Source organism: Alosa alosa, chromosome 24 (assembly GCF_017589495.1).
Source record: "Alosa alosa isolate M-15738 ecotype Scorff River chromosome 24, AALO_Geno_1.1, whole genome shotgun sequence".
Taxonomy (NCBI): Eukaryota; Metazoa; Chordata; class Actinopteri; order Clupeiformes; family Clupeidae; genus Alosa; species Alosa alosa.
In genome coordinates this window covers 9,534,957-9,550,808 of record NC_063212.1, presented here as the reverse complement: position 1 = coordinate 9,550,808, position 15,852 = coordinate 9,534,957, and the positions used below count along the sequence as shown (strand labels likewise).

Sequence of the window (15,852 nt, the reverse complement as noted above, 5' to 3'; positions counted from 1 at the left end):
AAAATGATAAGCTAGGTTAGCTAAGTCACATGGTTAGCATAGTTAGCATGTTAACATTGCTAACATAGTTAGCATGTTTAGCAAAACTACTAGAAAACGTTAGTTAAGTTAGCTAAGTAGCATGGTTAACATAGTTAACATTGCTAGCATAGTTAGCTAAGTTAGCTAAGTAACATGGTTAGCATGTTAGCATTGCTAGCACTGCTATAAAACATTAGCTAAGTAGCATGGTTAGCATAGTTAAAAATCTTAGCATAACTGCTAGCAAACATTAGAGCCAATCCAACTTTCAGTTATCGTCAAATATCTACCTATACACAGCCATTAAACCATTTGAATATCAACATTCATTAAACTTCCAGTCTGTCAACAACTTTTAAACTATTTACCTTAAACTTTTAAACGGTCTACTTTTAAACTATAATTAAACTATCTATTAAACTAGCTGTCTATCAACAACTTTTAAACTATCTACTGTCTATCAACAACTTTTAAACTATCTACATTCAGCTTTTAAACAGTCTACTTTTAAACTATCAACTTTTATTAAGCTATGCAACCACCATGTCTATCCTAGCATCACCGTAGTAACCATCTCTGTATTATCTGTTTTAACTATACATGATATTTTACATCACAACTTTAGCATTTTCATGCACTGGTAATTCCTTGGAATTGCATTTCTAGTTTATTCTAGAACCCTATTGTAGAAAAGGCTTGGACTGTTACGTGCATTTGCCGCGATATATCATTTGTCGCGATATTTTCTTTGTTAGATTTACGTATTTCCTGATGGGACAACCGACTCTTATACGCAAGTCGGTTCAACCGGACGGTCGTTGGTTGGCCTACCGAGTTAATAGATTCGGTCACCGGTTCGCGCGACGGGGGGGGAATATATCGCGCGTTACTTCCCCCGCCATATCGCTCCAAGACATGTAGCCTCAAGCTGCAAATGTCATGCTCTCCATGTCTCTGAATTAGCTGACATACACACTCATATTGATCTACACTAGACTCAAGCACTGCCCATGATTAGCCTACATTCGGTCTTGTTCAGTAGTCAGCTGTGCGCGCGGTCTCCTCGTGAGCCTACCAATAGACTTCTAACATTTAACTTAACTACCAAGATAACATAGCCTATGTCATTTAATGACTATAGGTCATTTTGCGCCGTATTTGTCCTTTAAAGGAATACTTAACCGATTTGAATTAAGCTTTGAATAATTAGAAACATGGTTATAGTTTTGAAAATGAATGAATGATTTTAATTTGCAGCTGTCAGGGAGGATGAGTACTACATGGCAGGGAAGATGATTGCAGTTTCGTTATACATGGCGGTCCAGGCCCTCATTTCCTGTCAGAGGACTTTGTCCTTTACCTTGCAGGCCAGCCATCTTTCAAAGCTACTGTTGATTTAATAACTGATGAGGACATAGGGCAAGCTTTGCGAGAGGTAGGAAAAGAATAGGTGTTCCGACCTTGCCACACCCAGAAAGCCAGAGTGGTATAGAAACAGAGTGGCGACACTTCGGCGTTGGATATCATTCATTTGCACTGCTTACAATCGAAAAATATCACAGAATTGGTCTAATCTATGACTTTTTATTATCCTTGCGCTGTCTGTGAAATAATAAAATAGTGAAGGTAGGCTTTTTTGTAACTATTAACCAGGTTGGCCCCGATAGCCAATCATATCGATAGTTCCACATTTTCTGATGAGTTCAATGACTGTCACAACTCTGTTTCTATATGGCTCTGCTGAAAGCTATATGTAGGGCATGATTTATTTATGAGCACATGTACTGTCATGTACACATTATGTGATTTAACCACAAATGGGATCAAAAGAGATTGAAGAGATACTGTAGAAATGGTGTGTACTGTATACTCCATGTTTCTTGGTCTTTTCTGTCTTCTAGATCGAGAGTGCTACTTCCATGGAACTTCTGCAAGACTGTACTCTTAAACACCACACCATGTTGCAGACTGCAGGATGCTTGAGATCTGTGATGTCCCTTGAGGACAAGATGACCATTGTGTCCGACTTCCTGAGATAGTTTATCATTGACCGCAACGTGTGTGTGATTGACAGGTATTAAAGGACTAGAAAGCATGCTTAAAAAGATAAGAAAAATGGTTTAGAACGAATTTGATGTAGGAATTCCACCATCCCAATGACTCTTGACCTGCTAGATAAGGTAGGAAGGTAAATTAAGCTAAAATTGCTGAATAGTTCCTCTTTAATCTATGTAAAACATTTCATTGTTAACTTTAAGTTTAGGTATGGACATGTTTTTTGCTTCTTTGTTTGTTGGAATTTTGCATGCAGATTAGTGACATGTAAATTGGGAAAATAATCTGTCTGTCACGTGTTCTCTTCAGGTTTAAAGCAGGACTCTCAGCTCTTGGATTGTACAGTGCACTGCAGCAGTACCCAACACTGCTGTCCCCGTCCTGTGTCACATAGAAAAGCAGCTCACTGCTGAGGTACTGGAGAATCTCTTCAGACCAGACTTAAGTCCATTGGGGAGCAACAGGAGGGCCAGAGAGGGAAGAACCCTAGGATTTTGGGCTGACTACCTCCTCGATTGTCAAGGTTTGCAAAAATAAAGTGCAAAGTACACTGTATTTTTAGTAAAAGTACTTTATAAGGAATTCAATAACACACATGTTTAAGCAAGCACTCCGATTGGTCAATTCACATTCTAGAGCGTGTTAAAATGCCTGATAAAAGAACGGACAGGAAGAACGTGCCTAATTACACACAGTGTCTGAAAGTATCGCTACGCTAACTAGCCGAAACTACCATCATGAGCCTAGTTTCTAAACAACGTTCAACTGTTACGCCCTGTAACTTCGCAAAATTCATTTTTGTGTCCGCTCTCTGGCCTCCAACTCGGGCAGAAAGCTTGAATTTGAGGGCAAATTAACCCACAGTATGAAAATATTGTACAATATTGTTGATAATGAAGATTGTTTGTGTTATTGAATCACAATCTTACACGAGATGGCGTTCTTGATTGTCATTATTGGTACGCGAAGCACAGGACTTAGGAACTCGGCGCTTGCGATTGTACAGTTCCTAAGTCCTGTGCTTCACGTACCAATAATGACAATCAAGAACGCCATCTTGTGTAAGATTGCTTAATTCAACTTTTTAACACTGACCAGGATATTTGTAAACAATTCTATTAATTTATAGAAGGCCATGCAGGCTGCTGTATCAGTGGAAGAAGTGCTCATGTTTGCCACTGGACTGAATTCTCTCCCCCCATCTGGGCTGATCCCGCAGCCAAAACTGGAATTCATTGAAGATTCACCATATCCAATGGCCAATACATGTGCTAACACAATGAAATTGCCACAGTTAGATCATTTCGAACTCTTCAAATCCAATATGGATTTTGGTATTCAGAACGCTCCTGGTTTTGGCTGCTTCTAAACCGAATTAGGGTTGTATTAGTGTACACCCATTTACCTGTTCAGGATCACTAAACAATGTTCTTTTTTACTGTAATGTTAAAATGGAGTTTATGTGAATGTCTTCAAATGAAATATGTTATGTATATGTAATATGAAATATATGTTTAATATGAGTATGTACAATGAGTATGTTTAGAGATAATTGAATTTTCTTTGAATTTCAGAGACAGGGGAGGGAGTATGTTAAAGTAAGAGGGAGAAAGAGAGAGGGTGAGGGTGTCTGCAGTGTTTAAGAATTTGTAAGAATAACATGGGAAATAATCAAATAAATGGATTTGTAAACATTTATGTTTAATTGATTTTTACTGTGTATACTCAATATACTCAGCTGTGCAATTACAGCTGTCCAATTTCTTTGAGCCGTAGATATAGTTCTGATGCAGACTCCCAGTTCCCTGGCCGCTGTAATTGGAAGTGCTCCATTACATATTCCAAGTACTCCTGAATGTTTGCATCACCACATGGAGGCAGAGACGGATTTGCTTCTGGAAATGCATCCAGTTTTTCCAGGTCAACCCCAAAGCCACAGTCTCTGGAGCCAAATCTAAATGTGAGATGTGTATCTTTAAAATCCATGTACATTTGACAGAAATTAAATATATAGTTATAGGGAAGTAAGCCACCACCCACATTACCTGTGTGGTAGGTGAAACAACTCATTGGGAACTCCTCCAGGACAAGAAGCAGTTCGAGAGGGGCGAATCCTGTGAGTGTTCCATAGTTCCACACATTCGTCAAGGTCCCTCTGAACAACTTCATTAAAGCAAAACCTGAGGACACATTGGTCTTCGTGACTACCACTGAAGTGTCCAGAGTCTCTCAGGTCTGCAAATAATTCCATCCAGAATTGAGATCTGTAAAGGAATACATTCAACTGGTCAGCAATGTTATTGAATGTAGGCTGTAGGCCTGCAGAGGAAAAGGCACATCATTTTCGGTCATGTTCACTTAGGTATGTTTGTTAATTTGGGACGTCATTTTTTTTTCCACTGGTGTACAGACCCATTTTTTAAAAAAAAGTCAAATGTCACAAAGGCTTATTTCATGCAATCGGTTATTTCACCTAAAAGTAGGCTAGGCTATATGTTAACCTAGACATTGGCTACTCTGGATTAACCTACATTTGCAAATGTAGCCTATAGGAATTAGTTTATAGTTCTAGACATATTTTCGTAACTAGAGTATTTTTGTGTAAGGAAAAACATTGAAGGAAGTGGGATTGAATTTAACATCACATACCTTGACCTTCTAAATATGGACCACCATGACTCAATTCGTTGATTGCTAGTGGATGTGCCATACATATGGCTGGACGCACCAGCGAAGTGGTCAGTGTGCTGGTGACGTAGGGTGGACTGAATTGTTGCCATGGTGCCATTCTCTGTTCCGCAATCAGTCCGCAGTCTCATTGGGACCAGCCCAAGAGATCGCACACATGACAGGTAATTAGCGGCGATGACAGATGGGTTGTTGTTCGTTGGACCACATACCAACCACAGCACCTTCCGGGAGAACCCGTCTATACACCCTGAGATGGCCAAGCCAAACGGTTTTAACTTGTCATAACCGTCTGCATGCCAGAGATAATTTGGGCCCATGGAGTGGTATGTTCTTCGGACAAACCTCCTCCGCGATCTCCTTTCGCATCCGACAGGATTGAGCTCACGTAGGAGTACCATCACATCATCCCGTTTAACTGTCAGCTGGTACTTTTGCTTCAGAACTTGCCACATTGTTCTGTAGCCAAAAAGTTGCCCTGGCCCACGAAGTTCCAGCCTGATCGCTCTCCTCACTATTCCTTGGGGAATATCCTTTGCGACTAGACAGTCCAGCCTCTTTTAGTTTGTTTTTCAAACCGCGCAGACTAATCTTAACCCCATGCAAGGTGGCCATCATGTCAACTATGACATTATAAGAATGGCCTCGATTAAAGTAATAAATTATCTGACGAATAGCGGATTCGCAATACATTTTAGCTAACAAGAAGGCTAGGAAGTGTGAAGTGTCTGATAGACCACATTTCCGTTTCCGTAAAAAACTATTGTAAATGTGTTCACCTTGTACCCTTGTGTAAAACTTGTACATTTTGTAAAAAATGTAAAATAAAAAAAATTGTAGATTATTTGTTTAAAATTGTAATTGTTTTTGCCTTAAAACTTGTAAATGTGTTGCACTCATTTTTGTAAATTTTACCAAGAACCTAGACACCCGTTTGATTAAATGCATTAGCTTGTACATTTGTTTTAAGTTATTTTTTGTAAATCCATTGTAGATGAACCTCATATCAATAATCATTGGTTATTAATACAAATTATAAAATAAATACTATGAAAAAGCAACATAAAACAGGTATGTGTGTGTGTGATGAACTTCTCCATCGATATATGAATGGCCACACCAAATAAAAAAACATTTAATAACCCTCAACCGTCTCATAATACCTGATTTTTAAACCTGGCAAACTAGGCATCAGGGTTAAGAAAATAATGCAACACAATCATCTACAGTTGATAGGCTATTTTTTATATCAAAATGTCTCAAAAAATGAGCTGGGGGCCAATTCTGCCAACGCCATGGCTTATCTGAAAATACAATGTGGTCAGAGATGAAGTCCAACCTTAGCTTATAAATAAAATAATGATAAAATAAATATTAATACAAATTATAAAATAAATGTAAAAAAGGTATGTAAAAATAAAATATTTCCTTTGAAACTAGGCATCAGGGTTAAAAAGCAAAATCAAAATTTCAAAGGCCATGGCAGAAAGTGGTTTCCTAATGAAGGGGTAAATTTACCCATGTAATTTGTCACTGGATGGCAAGCACTTCAAATTATGCACCTTTCAGTAAATACTGGATGAACATATTTAAGCAGGTTTACTTTCCTTTTTTCATATTACCCACATAACAAATTAACAGGAAAACACCTAAGATGTATACCAACACCTAATATGTTGTGGTTTACTACAATATAGGCCTACAATAAAGTATTCTGGTCAAACAGTTCCTATCGCGGGTAATCTGCAGTACCCAGAAGTTTGCATCATATTGCGGTTGACTTTGTAGTTCTTTAGAGCCCTATTTCTACTAGCCCTGCTGTCTGTACCACATCCATTACGGTTCATCATCACGATTACCACTGCAACCTCCAAGCTATGTTGGGCAGAGGGTCGAAACAAGCATGGTATGCTTAGTGGACACCGCTGTATACACGCACCTCCATTCACAGACGCACCGTGACTATCACTGTCATAGACGATCGATCATAATCTCCAAAAGGATATTCTCCTTCAGAATTAGAATAGGTGAATAACATAGCTTACCTAAGACTTCATCGCACGTGAACGTTTTTCAACATTTGGTGTAGGACTATTTCTGCTTAATTTCTGCTTCAATTTCTGCAACACTATGGCCTGCATCGCTTCCGCGTCATTACATATGCACGTCTTTGTGTTTCTCGCGTGTAATAGGCCTACAAGTATTTCCTGAAAACTTTGCGCAGCGATTTTGGGTTTGACAAAGTGGAGCAGAGCAGGCCTATAAATGAGATTTGTCACCGTACCTGGATCTATCGTCTACTTTAATCAGTACCGTTGTTTGTCGCAATTAATAGCCTCAAGGGCCGGATTACATTATTATTTTGTCATACGTCGCGGGCCGGAATTGGGCAGGACGCGGGCCGGATTTGGCCCGCGGGCCGGGTGTTTGAGACCCCTGACCTAGACCGTTTGATAACATTAGACTCACCCTCGATTCCGGTCTTGTTCAGCCTGACACGGTCTTCGTGAGGCTAAGCAGCATTCACTTCTCTAACATTTAACTTTATAACTTTAAGATAATATGACGTGTAGGCTAATATGAGATGTAGGCCTACTTCCCCATCGATAATGTGTGAATTGCCATGAATAAATAATCTAGGCTACGATGCACTAACAAGGCTGGTATGAATCAAACTTGCCGAGAACCAAGACAAGATAAAGGATACAGCGTTGTTGTTGCACGGTTACGGTCTCATTCTGTCTCCTCGTGACAGCCTGCAGCCTACAGTATTCACTTCTAAGCATTTATTTAACATGACTACCAAGATAACATTAGGCCTATGTGTATTTGTAGGTATGTGATATAATACTTTCCCATCCATAACATTTCCATGAACAAGCATCTAGTTTGCACTAGAAAGGCTTACGTGATCGATTGATTACAACTTGCCGAGAACCTAGCGAACTGTTTGACTCGTGTGGCAGCCACAGTTACGAGGCCCGGAGAACCTAGCGAACTGTTTGACTCGTTTGACAGCCACGGTCATGACGCCCAGAGCCATATTCACCCCTTACAGACACGTGACTTAAGTCACGTGACTGCTCCATGCTGGACGGCAAAAAGATGGGAGACGGAGGGCAAAGTCCTGAGTAATCCAGTCGTTAATATTAAGAGTTTCGAGTCATTGACGAAAAGTAAGTTTGTATGAAGTTAATATCGAGTGAATCCATACTGGTATGCAAGAAGTTGCTAACGTAGTTAAACTTGCTCTTGCTGTAGTTTCCTTGAAGTAATATAGTGTAACTGTTCTAGGAGTTTGTAATATTTCATGTGTTAAGCATAGGAATGTACCACCTGGTGTTTAGACTGTTAAGAACGTAGCATCTCCGAATGGAGGAAAAGAGTCTACATGTGCCGTTAACGTCATTACACAGTACCGTTTTAAGCCGCTAGATGGCAACATTGACCATGGAATAGTTATAGTCACGAACTAAAGTTCTACTTCCTAATTTTAAGGGAATTCGTGTTGTATGTGTTTCTAGCCTACTATTTCAGCCTGATAAGCATAATAGTGCATTTATGTATGATGAGCTGCAGAAAGATTATTTGCAAGGAATTAGAATCCCAGTTGTATTTGTTCTTTTCTTTCAGACTATATATGTATGTGATATGTATACATGTGTGTGCATATTGGCAACTGAATATCAATGCTGGAACAATACAGAGTTAAACCCCATCTCTTCTTCGTCATATATTCTGACTGATATACCATCCAGTATAGCGCCACTACCCTACACCCGAATCAGTGCAACCTTATAACCTCCCCAATACCTATAGTAAATAATGATAACATAGATTATAATAATAATTTCACCCAAATGGGCCCTTTGAACAGCAGTGGCTCATTCTGCTCTAAACAAACAGAAAACAACCAAATGAGAAAAAGCACATTTAGCCCCAAAATGGTCTCTTGAACAGTGGTGGTTCGGTCCGTGTGTGTGTGTGTGTGTGTTTATGAGTGATGATGTGTGATGTAGGAGTTTGTGGCAGATTTTGATGCCTTGATGACTGATACTGGGAGCTCCCATTTAAAGCACTGTGGTTCAGTGTCAGCCATTTTTACAGTCATGAGGCCATCCTTAAAAATATTCTTGTTTGCAGTAACAGCCAAAAAAAAAAAAAAAAAAAAAAAATGGGTCAGTAGGTAGGTCAATATTTTTTTTTCAAGATTCTAAATAAAAAAAAAAAGTACAATTTTGGTCATGGTGATTACGTAGGTATGAATTTAAACAAATGTGCATATTGTGGCGTAACTGACTGGGTCCTCAACCCGTGCCTTCAGGCGCATCACTGCAAACCTCAATCTGATGCAGGTTATGTAGACCAGCCTTTCTCAAACTTCTTTGACCTGAGGCCCAGTCATGGCAGACTTGGGCCTCAGGGGTCATAGGGCTCATCTTACACGTACCCAACCCCACTCCCTCCAAATCAAATTGTCATTATCATTATCACAATCCTTATTATGCCTATTGTTATACATGCACTTTCACTTAAATGTTTTGTGACATGCACATCAGAGGACTGCTCAGTAAGATATAATTAGTTTCATTGCTTTTGCATGGTTGCATGATGCTTGCATAAGAAAAGAAATACTTCTCAAAACAGCAACTAGCAATTATAGGGGTGCTATTGTTTTGGGATGTTTCCCTCATGCAAGCATCATACATTGGTAGGAAATGGAGAAAAAAAACATGTTTTTTTAATGAAGTTTAATTTGAATGCCTGAATGTAAGGATTCAGGAAACACAATACCAGCTTTTTTGGCGAGCAGTGGTGACCTGTTGATCTTTAACAGATAGAAAGAAGGCTACAATAGCTTTTGGCCACGTTATATTCAAAATTGACTATACAATACTCAGTGCTATACAGTGTATTATACAGTCTCTGCTCTGTTTCTATGGAAGTTCCAAAAATCAACGTTGTTCTATCAAGTGTCGTTAAACAATTAAATAGCCTAGCATTCAACTGGTTGAAGCGGAGCTTTGATACCAACGTTATCAATTAGTTTCAGTTTCTCTCGCGCAGACGCCTGCATTGAATGAACGCTCATACGACCAGTTTATTGTATGGATCCATGTTTAATGACATCGATAGCAGAAACGTTTGTTTTCTTTTTTTGTCGATCCGCGGTATCTTGATCAACTGCGCAGCAAATTATAAGACGAAGCACCGGGCCTAATTTCACTCCACGACTCCGCGGACCAACATCAAAACAAAACTATTTCCTGATTGGTTGAGAAATCCTATTTTCTGATTGGCCGATAGGTTGGTTAGTAACTGAACAGCAGCTCTCTGAGCTGAATGAGCGCACAGACAGCATGACACGTTTGTAAAATATAGCCCTTAGAAATTTCTGTGCGGGCAAGTTAATAATTTCTCGGAGTGAGAAATGCCATGTGTGGCGTGTGAGCGTGTGAAGTCATTGAAATGCGTGTGTCTCACGCTCAATGCGTGAGACTTGAGAGGTCTGTATTACAGATACAGAGCTCTGAGTAACTGTCATGTAGGACTTTTGAGACAATCAAAGAAGTTGCATTTTATACACTCACTGGTATCACTATAAAATAAATGTTTCTGTTTGATATTTGTCAGAGCTAGTTACAGTATCAGCTACAATAGTTGAAAATAGTAGTTTCAAATAAAGCTGAAAAACATACATTACGCATAATAATAGTAACAATAACAACAACAATATCAGTAATGATAAGAATAACTAGAAAAACTGGTGTTTATAGGAAAAACATTAATGTGGCTTCAATCTTTATTCCAATAAAAAGCAATCTCGGGCCGTTTATACGAGGACGATTGCGAAGGAAGACGACAAAATATTTTATCATAAGTGCCTTTTGTTTACACGGCGACCCCGCCATCGGGGCTTGAAGACGCAAAAATCTGAAGACTCCTTCCAGTGTAGAGTTTTGAAGATGACCCGGGTTGCGTCTCCGTCTAAACGGCTAAACCAAAGATCCTTGATTACTTCTCTGGCTAAACTGTCAAATTAGAATGTCTGCGCGTGACGTACCGGGGTTCTATCACACCACCACCCAGCGGTCTGGAATGCATATCCAATCGAATATCACATACTCTTGCGTCTTCATATAAACAAAGATTTCCCCCTGAGAATGCTTGTCTAAACGCGAATAAAAAAATGAAGACGAGACGCCACTTCTGCGTCTTCTCTTTTCATCGTCACCGTATAAACGTAGCCTCAGAAGCACGTTGGACATCTGGGCACCGATCTTGTAGAGTGAAGCTTGATAAGTGACTTGATGAGTGAGCCTAGAGCTTCTCCTCTTGGCATATATTCTACCATGGTCTGGTCACCTTTTGTAATAAAACTCCACCTTGATTGTGTGAGGGGAAAATGACAGAGGGACCTTAACCTTTGATTTGATACTTGTGTTTCTGTATGATTTCATACTTTTGAATGGACTCTTCTGTGTTTAGCCTAGCTCGTGATGTTCCGTATAATTGATACTTCTAATGCAGTGTGAATTCACTTTTTCTGTTTGACACAAATCTAGTTCTTAAAGTTCTTATTAGTTCCTATTATTTGATACTTCTGTTTCAATACCTAATGGTCCGATGGCAAATTATGTGTTGTATGACGTTAGAAATGTTCTTAATGTCCTTGATTCTTAAATAACCCATTTGACAAAGTCATGTGTATGTGCAGAGAGGGTGTAATGATACAATGAGATTATGATACTGTGTGAGGTAGCCTATAAATGTGTGTGTGAGAAAACAACTGATTGTCTCTTGGGTGCATAGACTTTGTCTCTGTATCCTGATAGCCTGATGCTTATGAGACCTCTCTGCGCAGAGATTAATAAACTACTAACAAGAAAGACAAACCTTATTTCAGACTTCAGGTTTTACAGACCTTTAAGCTAAAAATTCTTCCACATACATGGCGACGAGGATGGGATTCCTTGGCTGACAACGTCCGGAATTCAAGGCAAAGGTGACTGATCATCCTGGGACAAATTCCCCAGCCCCATTGTCTCCAAGTTGAGACCAGAGTGGGGACCTAGCCTGAGGACCGGACCGTCTCCACAGGAATCCCAAGTAAGAAGGAAGAGGGCAAGGATCTACAAGGTCACCTCAACCAGAGAGGGTTCAAGCGGAGCTAGTAATCAAGGATCTACAAGGTCACCTCAACCTGTTTAAACGGTGAGAAAGAGTCTGATATAATGTTTGAAATTATATAACTTGTCTTTTGAGCGACATAATTTAATTTGTGTTTCAAATTGAGATAGCCTACTAATTTTGGGGGTTGTACCACTATGGCTATAATTTGGGTGGGTCAATAGGTACTGGATTGCTGCTTCGGGTGGAAGCACCTCAATGTTTAGCTAAACTGTAGAGTTGGAGCGCCAGACCTGAGGTATAACTGGTTAAGTTTAGTTAAGTTTCGTCATTTGACTGAAGCTCCAGATCTGAGGTAAACGGGCTTTTCGCTGGTGTAAAAGCCCTACGTTGAGGGAACTGGACTTTGGTTCACTGGGAGATATAAGAAGGGGACATTTAGGTATTGTTTTCCTTCGTAGTCCCTATTATCTCCGTTAGCATTCCGGGGTTGTGGCGACGGCCTCAGCTTTATCACAGTGGTGTCCAAGTGACGACCACACGTATAGGGAAAACAGATAGCTCGAGTTATAGCCATGGGTGGGACATTAAGTGAAAGTCAAAAATCGAACTCTGATCCAGTGCAATGGCACAGTCCGCTCATAATACAAATGAAAGAAAGGTATGGTCAACGGGCCAGTAGCGCCCCTTCTAGTTTGTTAACTACCACAGTCACGAGTTGGGTCGCGATAGTCTGTCATTTTTTTAAAAAGTGGGTCCCCAGAGAAAAAGTTTGAGAAACACTGATATATGGGTACAGGAATTTGGCTTTCCCTCAAAGGGGAGTCAACGTATGAGACAGATAGAGCAACTGGAAGACAAATTTAATGAGAGAAAAAGGTTGTATAAAAAAAAAAAAAAATCTAAGTTAACAGTGAAAATGATGCAGGACATTGCAATGCATTATGATGGTTTTATTTATTATTATATATTTAATTATTACTTTTTATATATTTATCCTTTATTTCGCCAGGGTAGACACATTGAGACAATAGCCTTGTTTCCAAGTGAGCCCTGGCCAAGAAAGGCAGCACTTAACTAAATAAAAAAATAATAATAAACACACACACACACACACACACACACAATACAAGCAACAAAACAGGTAACCTGGGTAAAAAGACAATCATGATACATTTGCATTGATAATTGTGTCTGTGACACATTGTTTTTTTTACAAATCAGAAAGTGTGATGAACATACTAAGTCTATGGTCTTATGGAAATGTTCAGCTACAAAAAAAGTAGGGATAGTGATAAATCTGCTCAGAGAAATTCTACTTTGTGTCCAACAGTTCCCCAGTGTGTGACGGTGGACCCTGACCTCGACTGCTTCCACCCCCGCCTCCGCCACCACCACAACCACCACAAGTCCTGCCAGCAAACCCTGGATTCTCAGCGGCCCTGGAGAATACTCAGGGGCACTGAGCCATCATCATACAGCCAACAGCAACGACAACTATCTCCTGATTCCACAACGCACACGCTGACGACTGACAACCAAAGATCAATAGTCCAATGGCAGTCTGAAGACAATGACCGGATTCTATGACTCCAGGGGTCAGTTCTCCGACGTTGAGGAGGATGAACCTACTTCATCGATGAGTCCCCTCAACCCTTTTGTAAGAGGGGGAGAGGGGGGCGTCTGAGAGCACACCCAAGGCTAGCCTGACGAGCCAGACCCACATTAAAATGTAGGGTCTGGAAACTCACCGTTCGCAGTGATCAGTCCGAGGGGCTGGATAATCAGGTGTCTTTCAAATTCCCTCTGCATGCAATAGGACAGCGGCAGCGCTATGAGTCAATGGCTATTGCCACAGCATAGTCCTGTGAGTGTGTCCCTCCTTGAGGAGGCTAAAAATAGAATGCTCAATGGCCGGGTTGTTTTTGTGCCAGAAGATGAATTACATTGTACCGCTCATTTGGCCTTGGAGCCAGACTCACAGTTTGAAGTGAGATGGGACAAAGTCACCCAGCCAGAGGAATTGATCATAACAGCCCTGATATGGTCAACTCATGTCTGTTTTGCTCTGGTCACTTTGTCAGAAAATCAGTTATCTTACTTTGATGTTTCCCATGCTCTTCCCCATATCTTGCTTGCAAAAAGGGAATCAGATAGGTGGGAGGACTTGGGGCGCTTGGCGGATGACTAAGCATGTGAGTGATCGGATACAAATCTCAGAGAGTTTGTGATTTAGCAAGAGTCTGACAATGTAAAACCATGTTTTGGTGTGGTAACACATGCACAGCGAACTGTGAGACTGTTTTCACTTTCTACTGACACTGACTATCATATGTTGACTGAGACTGAGGCTGCAGCCATTCCAGCACTACAGAAGGTCCCTATGACTCTGTGGGCAAAACTCAGATACCGGTATGACGTTGGGTTAATTAAAGACGATAAACCAGAGGTGATCACCCCCAAATCTGACTGTAGGCCGTGCCAACCCTTCAGACCACCCCAACTTTGGACCTTCCCAATCCTGACAAGCCTTTTACTATTGATGAAAAGGGGGGACACATGTCTTCTGTTCTTTTACAGGACCATGGAGGGAGACAGCGCCCTGTTGCTTATTTTTCTGCTAAACTTGATCCTGTGGCGGCAGGGCTGCCCTTGTGTCTCAGAGCGCTGGCAGCAACTGCAAAGTCTGTGCTAGCCTCTAGAGACATTGTAGCTTATTCACCTCTCACTCTGTTGGTTCCTCATGCTGTATCTCTCATACTCCTTGAACAACGCACCTCTCACCTCTCTGCAGCACGATATCTCCGTTATCACGCATGGCTAATATCACAATACAGAGGTGCACAGTTCTTAACCCTGCTACTCTTCTTCCCACAGCTGATGATGGTGAGCCACATGACTGTGTGGCCGAACTTAATCATGCGTGTTCCCCCAGAGTTGTCCTTGCTGATATGCCACTGCCAAATGCTGAACTGTAACTGTTTGTTGATGGCTCTGCTTCCAGGGACCCAGCCACAGGCAAAAATGCAGTAGGTTATGCGGTAGTGTCGACCCATGCCACACTCCAATCTGGCCCTTTGCCACAACACTATTCTGCCCAGGCTGCGGAATTGGTTGCACTCACTGAAGCCTGTAAATTAGCTGAGGATAAAACTGTGACTATTCTAACTGATTCTCCATATGCTTCTCAATATGCATTTGGGGTTGTGCATGATTTTGGGGCTATTTGGAGACATAGATTTTTTTTAAATCTGATGGTAAGCCTATTCTTGAATTTCCCCTTGGATTAATATCTATCTATCTATCTATCTATCTATCTATCTATCTATCTATCTATTCTGCATCATGACAAAGTGGCTGCGTTACTGGAAGCAATATTACTCCCCAAAGCAATTGCTGTGTGTAAATGTCAGGCACACACTAATGGCACTGATCCCGTCTTTGGGTAATGCGAGGGCTGACGCTGCTGCCAAGGCCGCAGCTGCTCTGACCCTCAATGTGACTGCATCTTGTCCTGTTTTAACCTCTTCTCTCCCACAAGACTTACTTGCTTTGCAAACGTTTGCCTCTCAGGGTGAACGAGACCCCTGGCGCCGTAATGGCTGTATCCTTTCAAATGGGGTTTGGCAGAGTGCTGATGGGAAGCCCTGCCTACCGCGTCACTTCTTTCCACATTTTGCTAAATTAACGCATGAGTTGGACCATGCGTCAAAAGGAGGGATGTTTGAGATGATAAATAAAAAAAATGGTTTACAAAAGATTTTACTGCATATGACCAAGAATACTGTCAAAAATGTCTGATTTGCATGACGCATAATGTAGGGAAAGGATGACCTCAACCACTGGCAGCCCACCAACCACTTGAAAAACATCATGTAATAATGGATTTTATTGAATTAACACAGTGAAGAAAAAACTAAATATTGCTTGATAATGGTAGACCATTTGAATGGTCAG

General features: G+C 40.7%; 1 protein-coding gene and 1 long non-coding RNA gene across 2 annotated transcripts; one reads left to right on the top strand and one right to left on the bottom strand.

Moving 5' to 3' along the window:
- Positions 1-1,529: 1,529 nt before the first annotated feature.
- Positions 1,530-2,593, top strand: LOC125289189. Its single transcript, XR_007192594.1, has 3 exons — positions 1,530-1,647; positions 1,923-2,095; positions 2,386-2,593. It is a non-coding gene; the product is annotated as an uncharacterized LOC125289189 (long non-coding RNA).
- A 1,177-nt stretch (positions 2,594-3,770) lies between these two features.
- Positions 3,771-5,466, bottom strand: LOC125289824. The gene is made up of 3 exons (XM_048236873.1): positions 4,726-5,466; positions 4,122-4,340; positions 3,771-4,030 (listed from the first exon to the last, which is right to left on the bottom strand). The coding sequence occupies exons 1-3, from the start codon at positions 5,217-5,219 to the stop codon at positions 3,823-3,825; spliced, it is 921 nt and encodes a 306-aa protein (XP_048092830.1). The 5' UTR covers positions 5,220-5,466; the 3' UTR covers positions 3,771-3,822.
- Between the last annotated feature and the right edge of the window lie 10,386 nt (positions 5,467-15,852).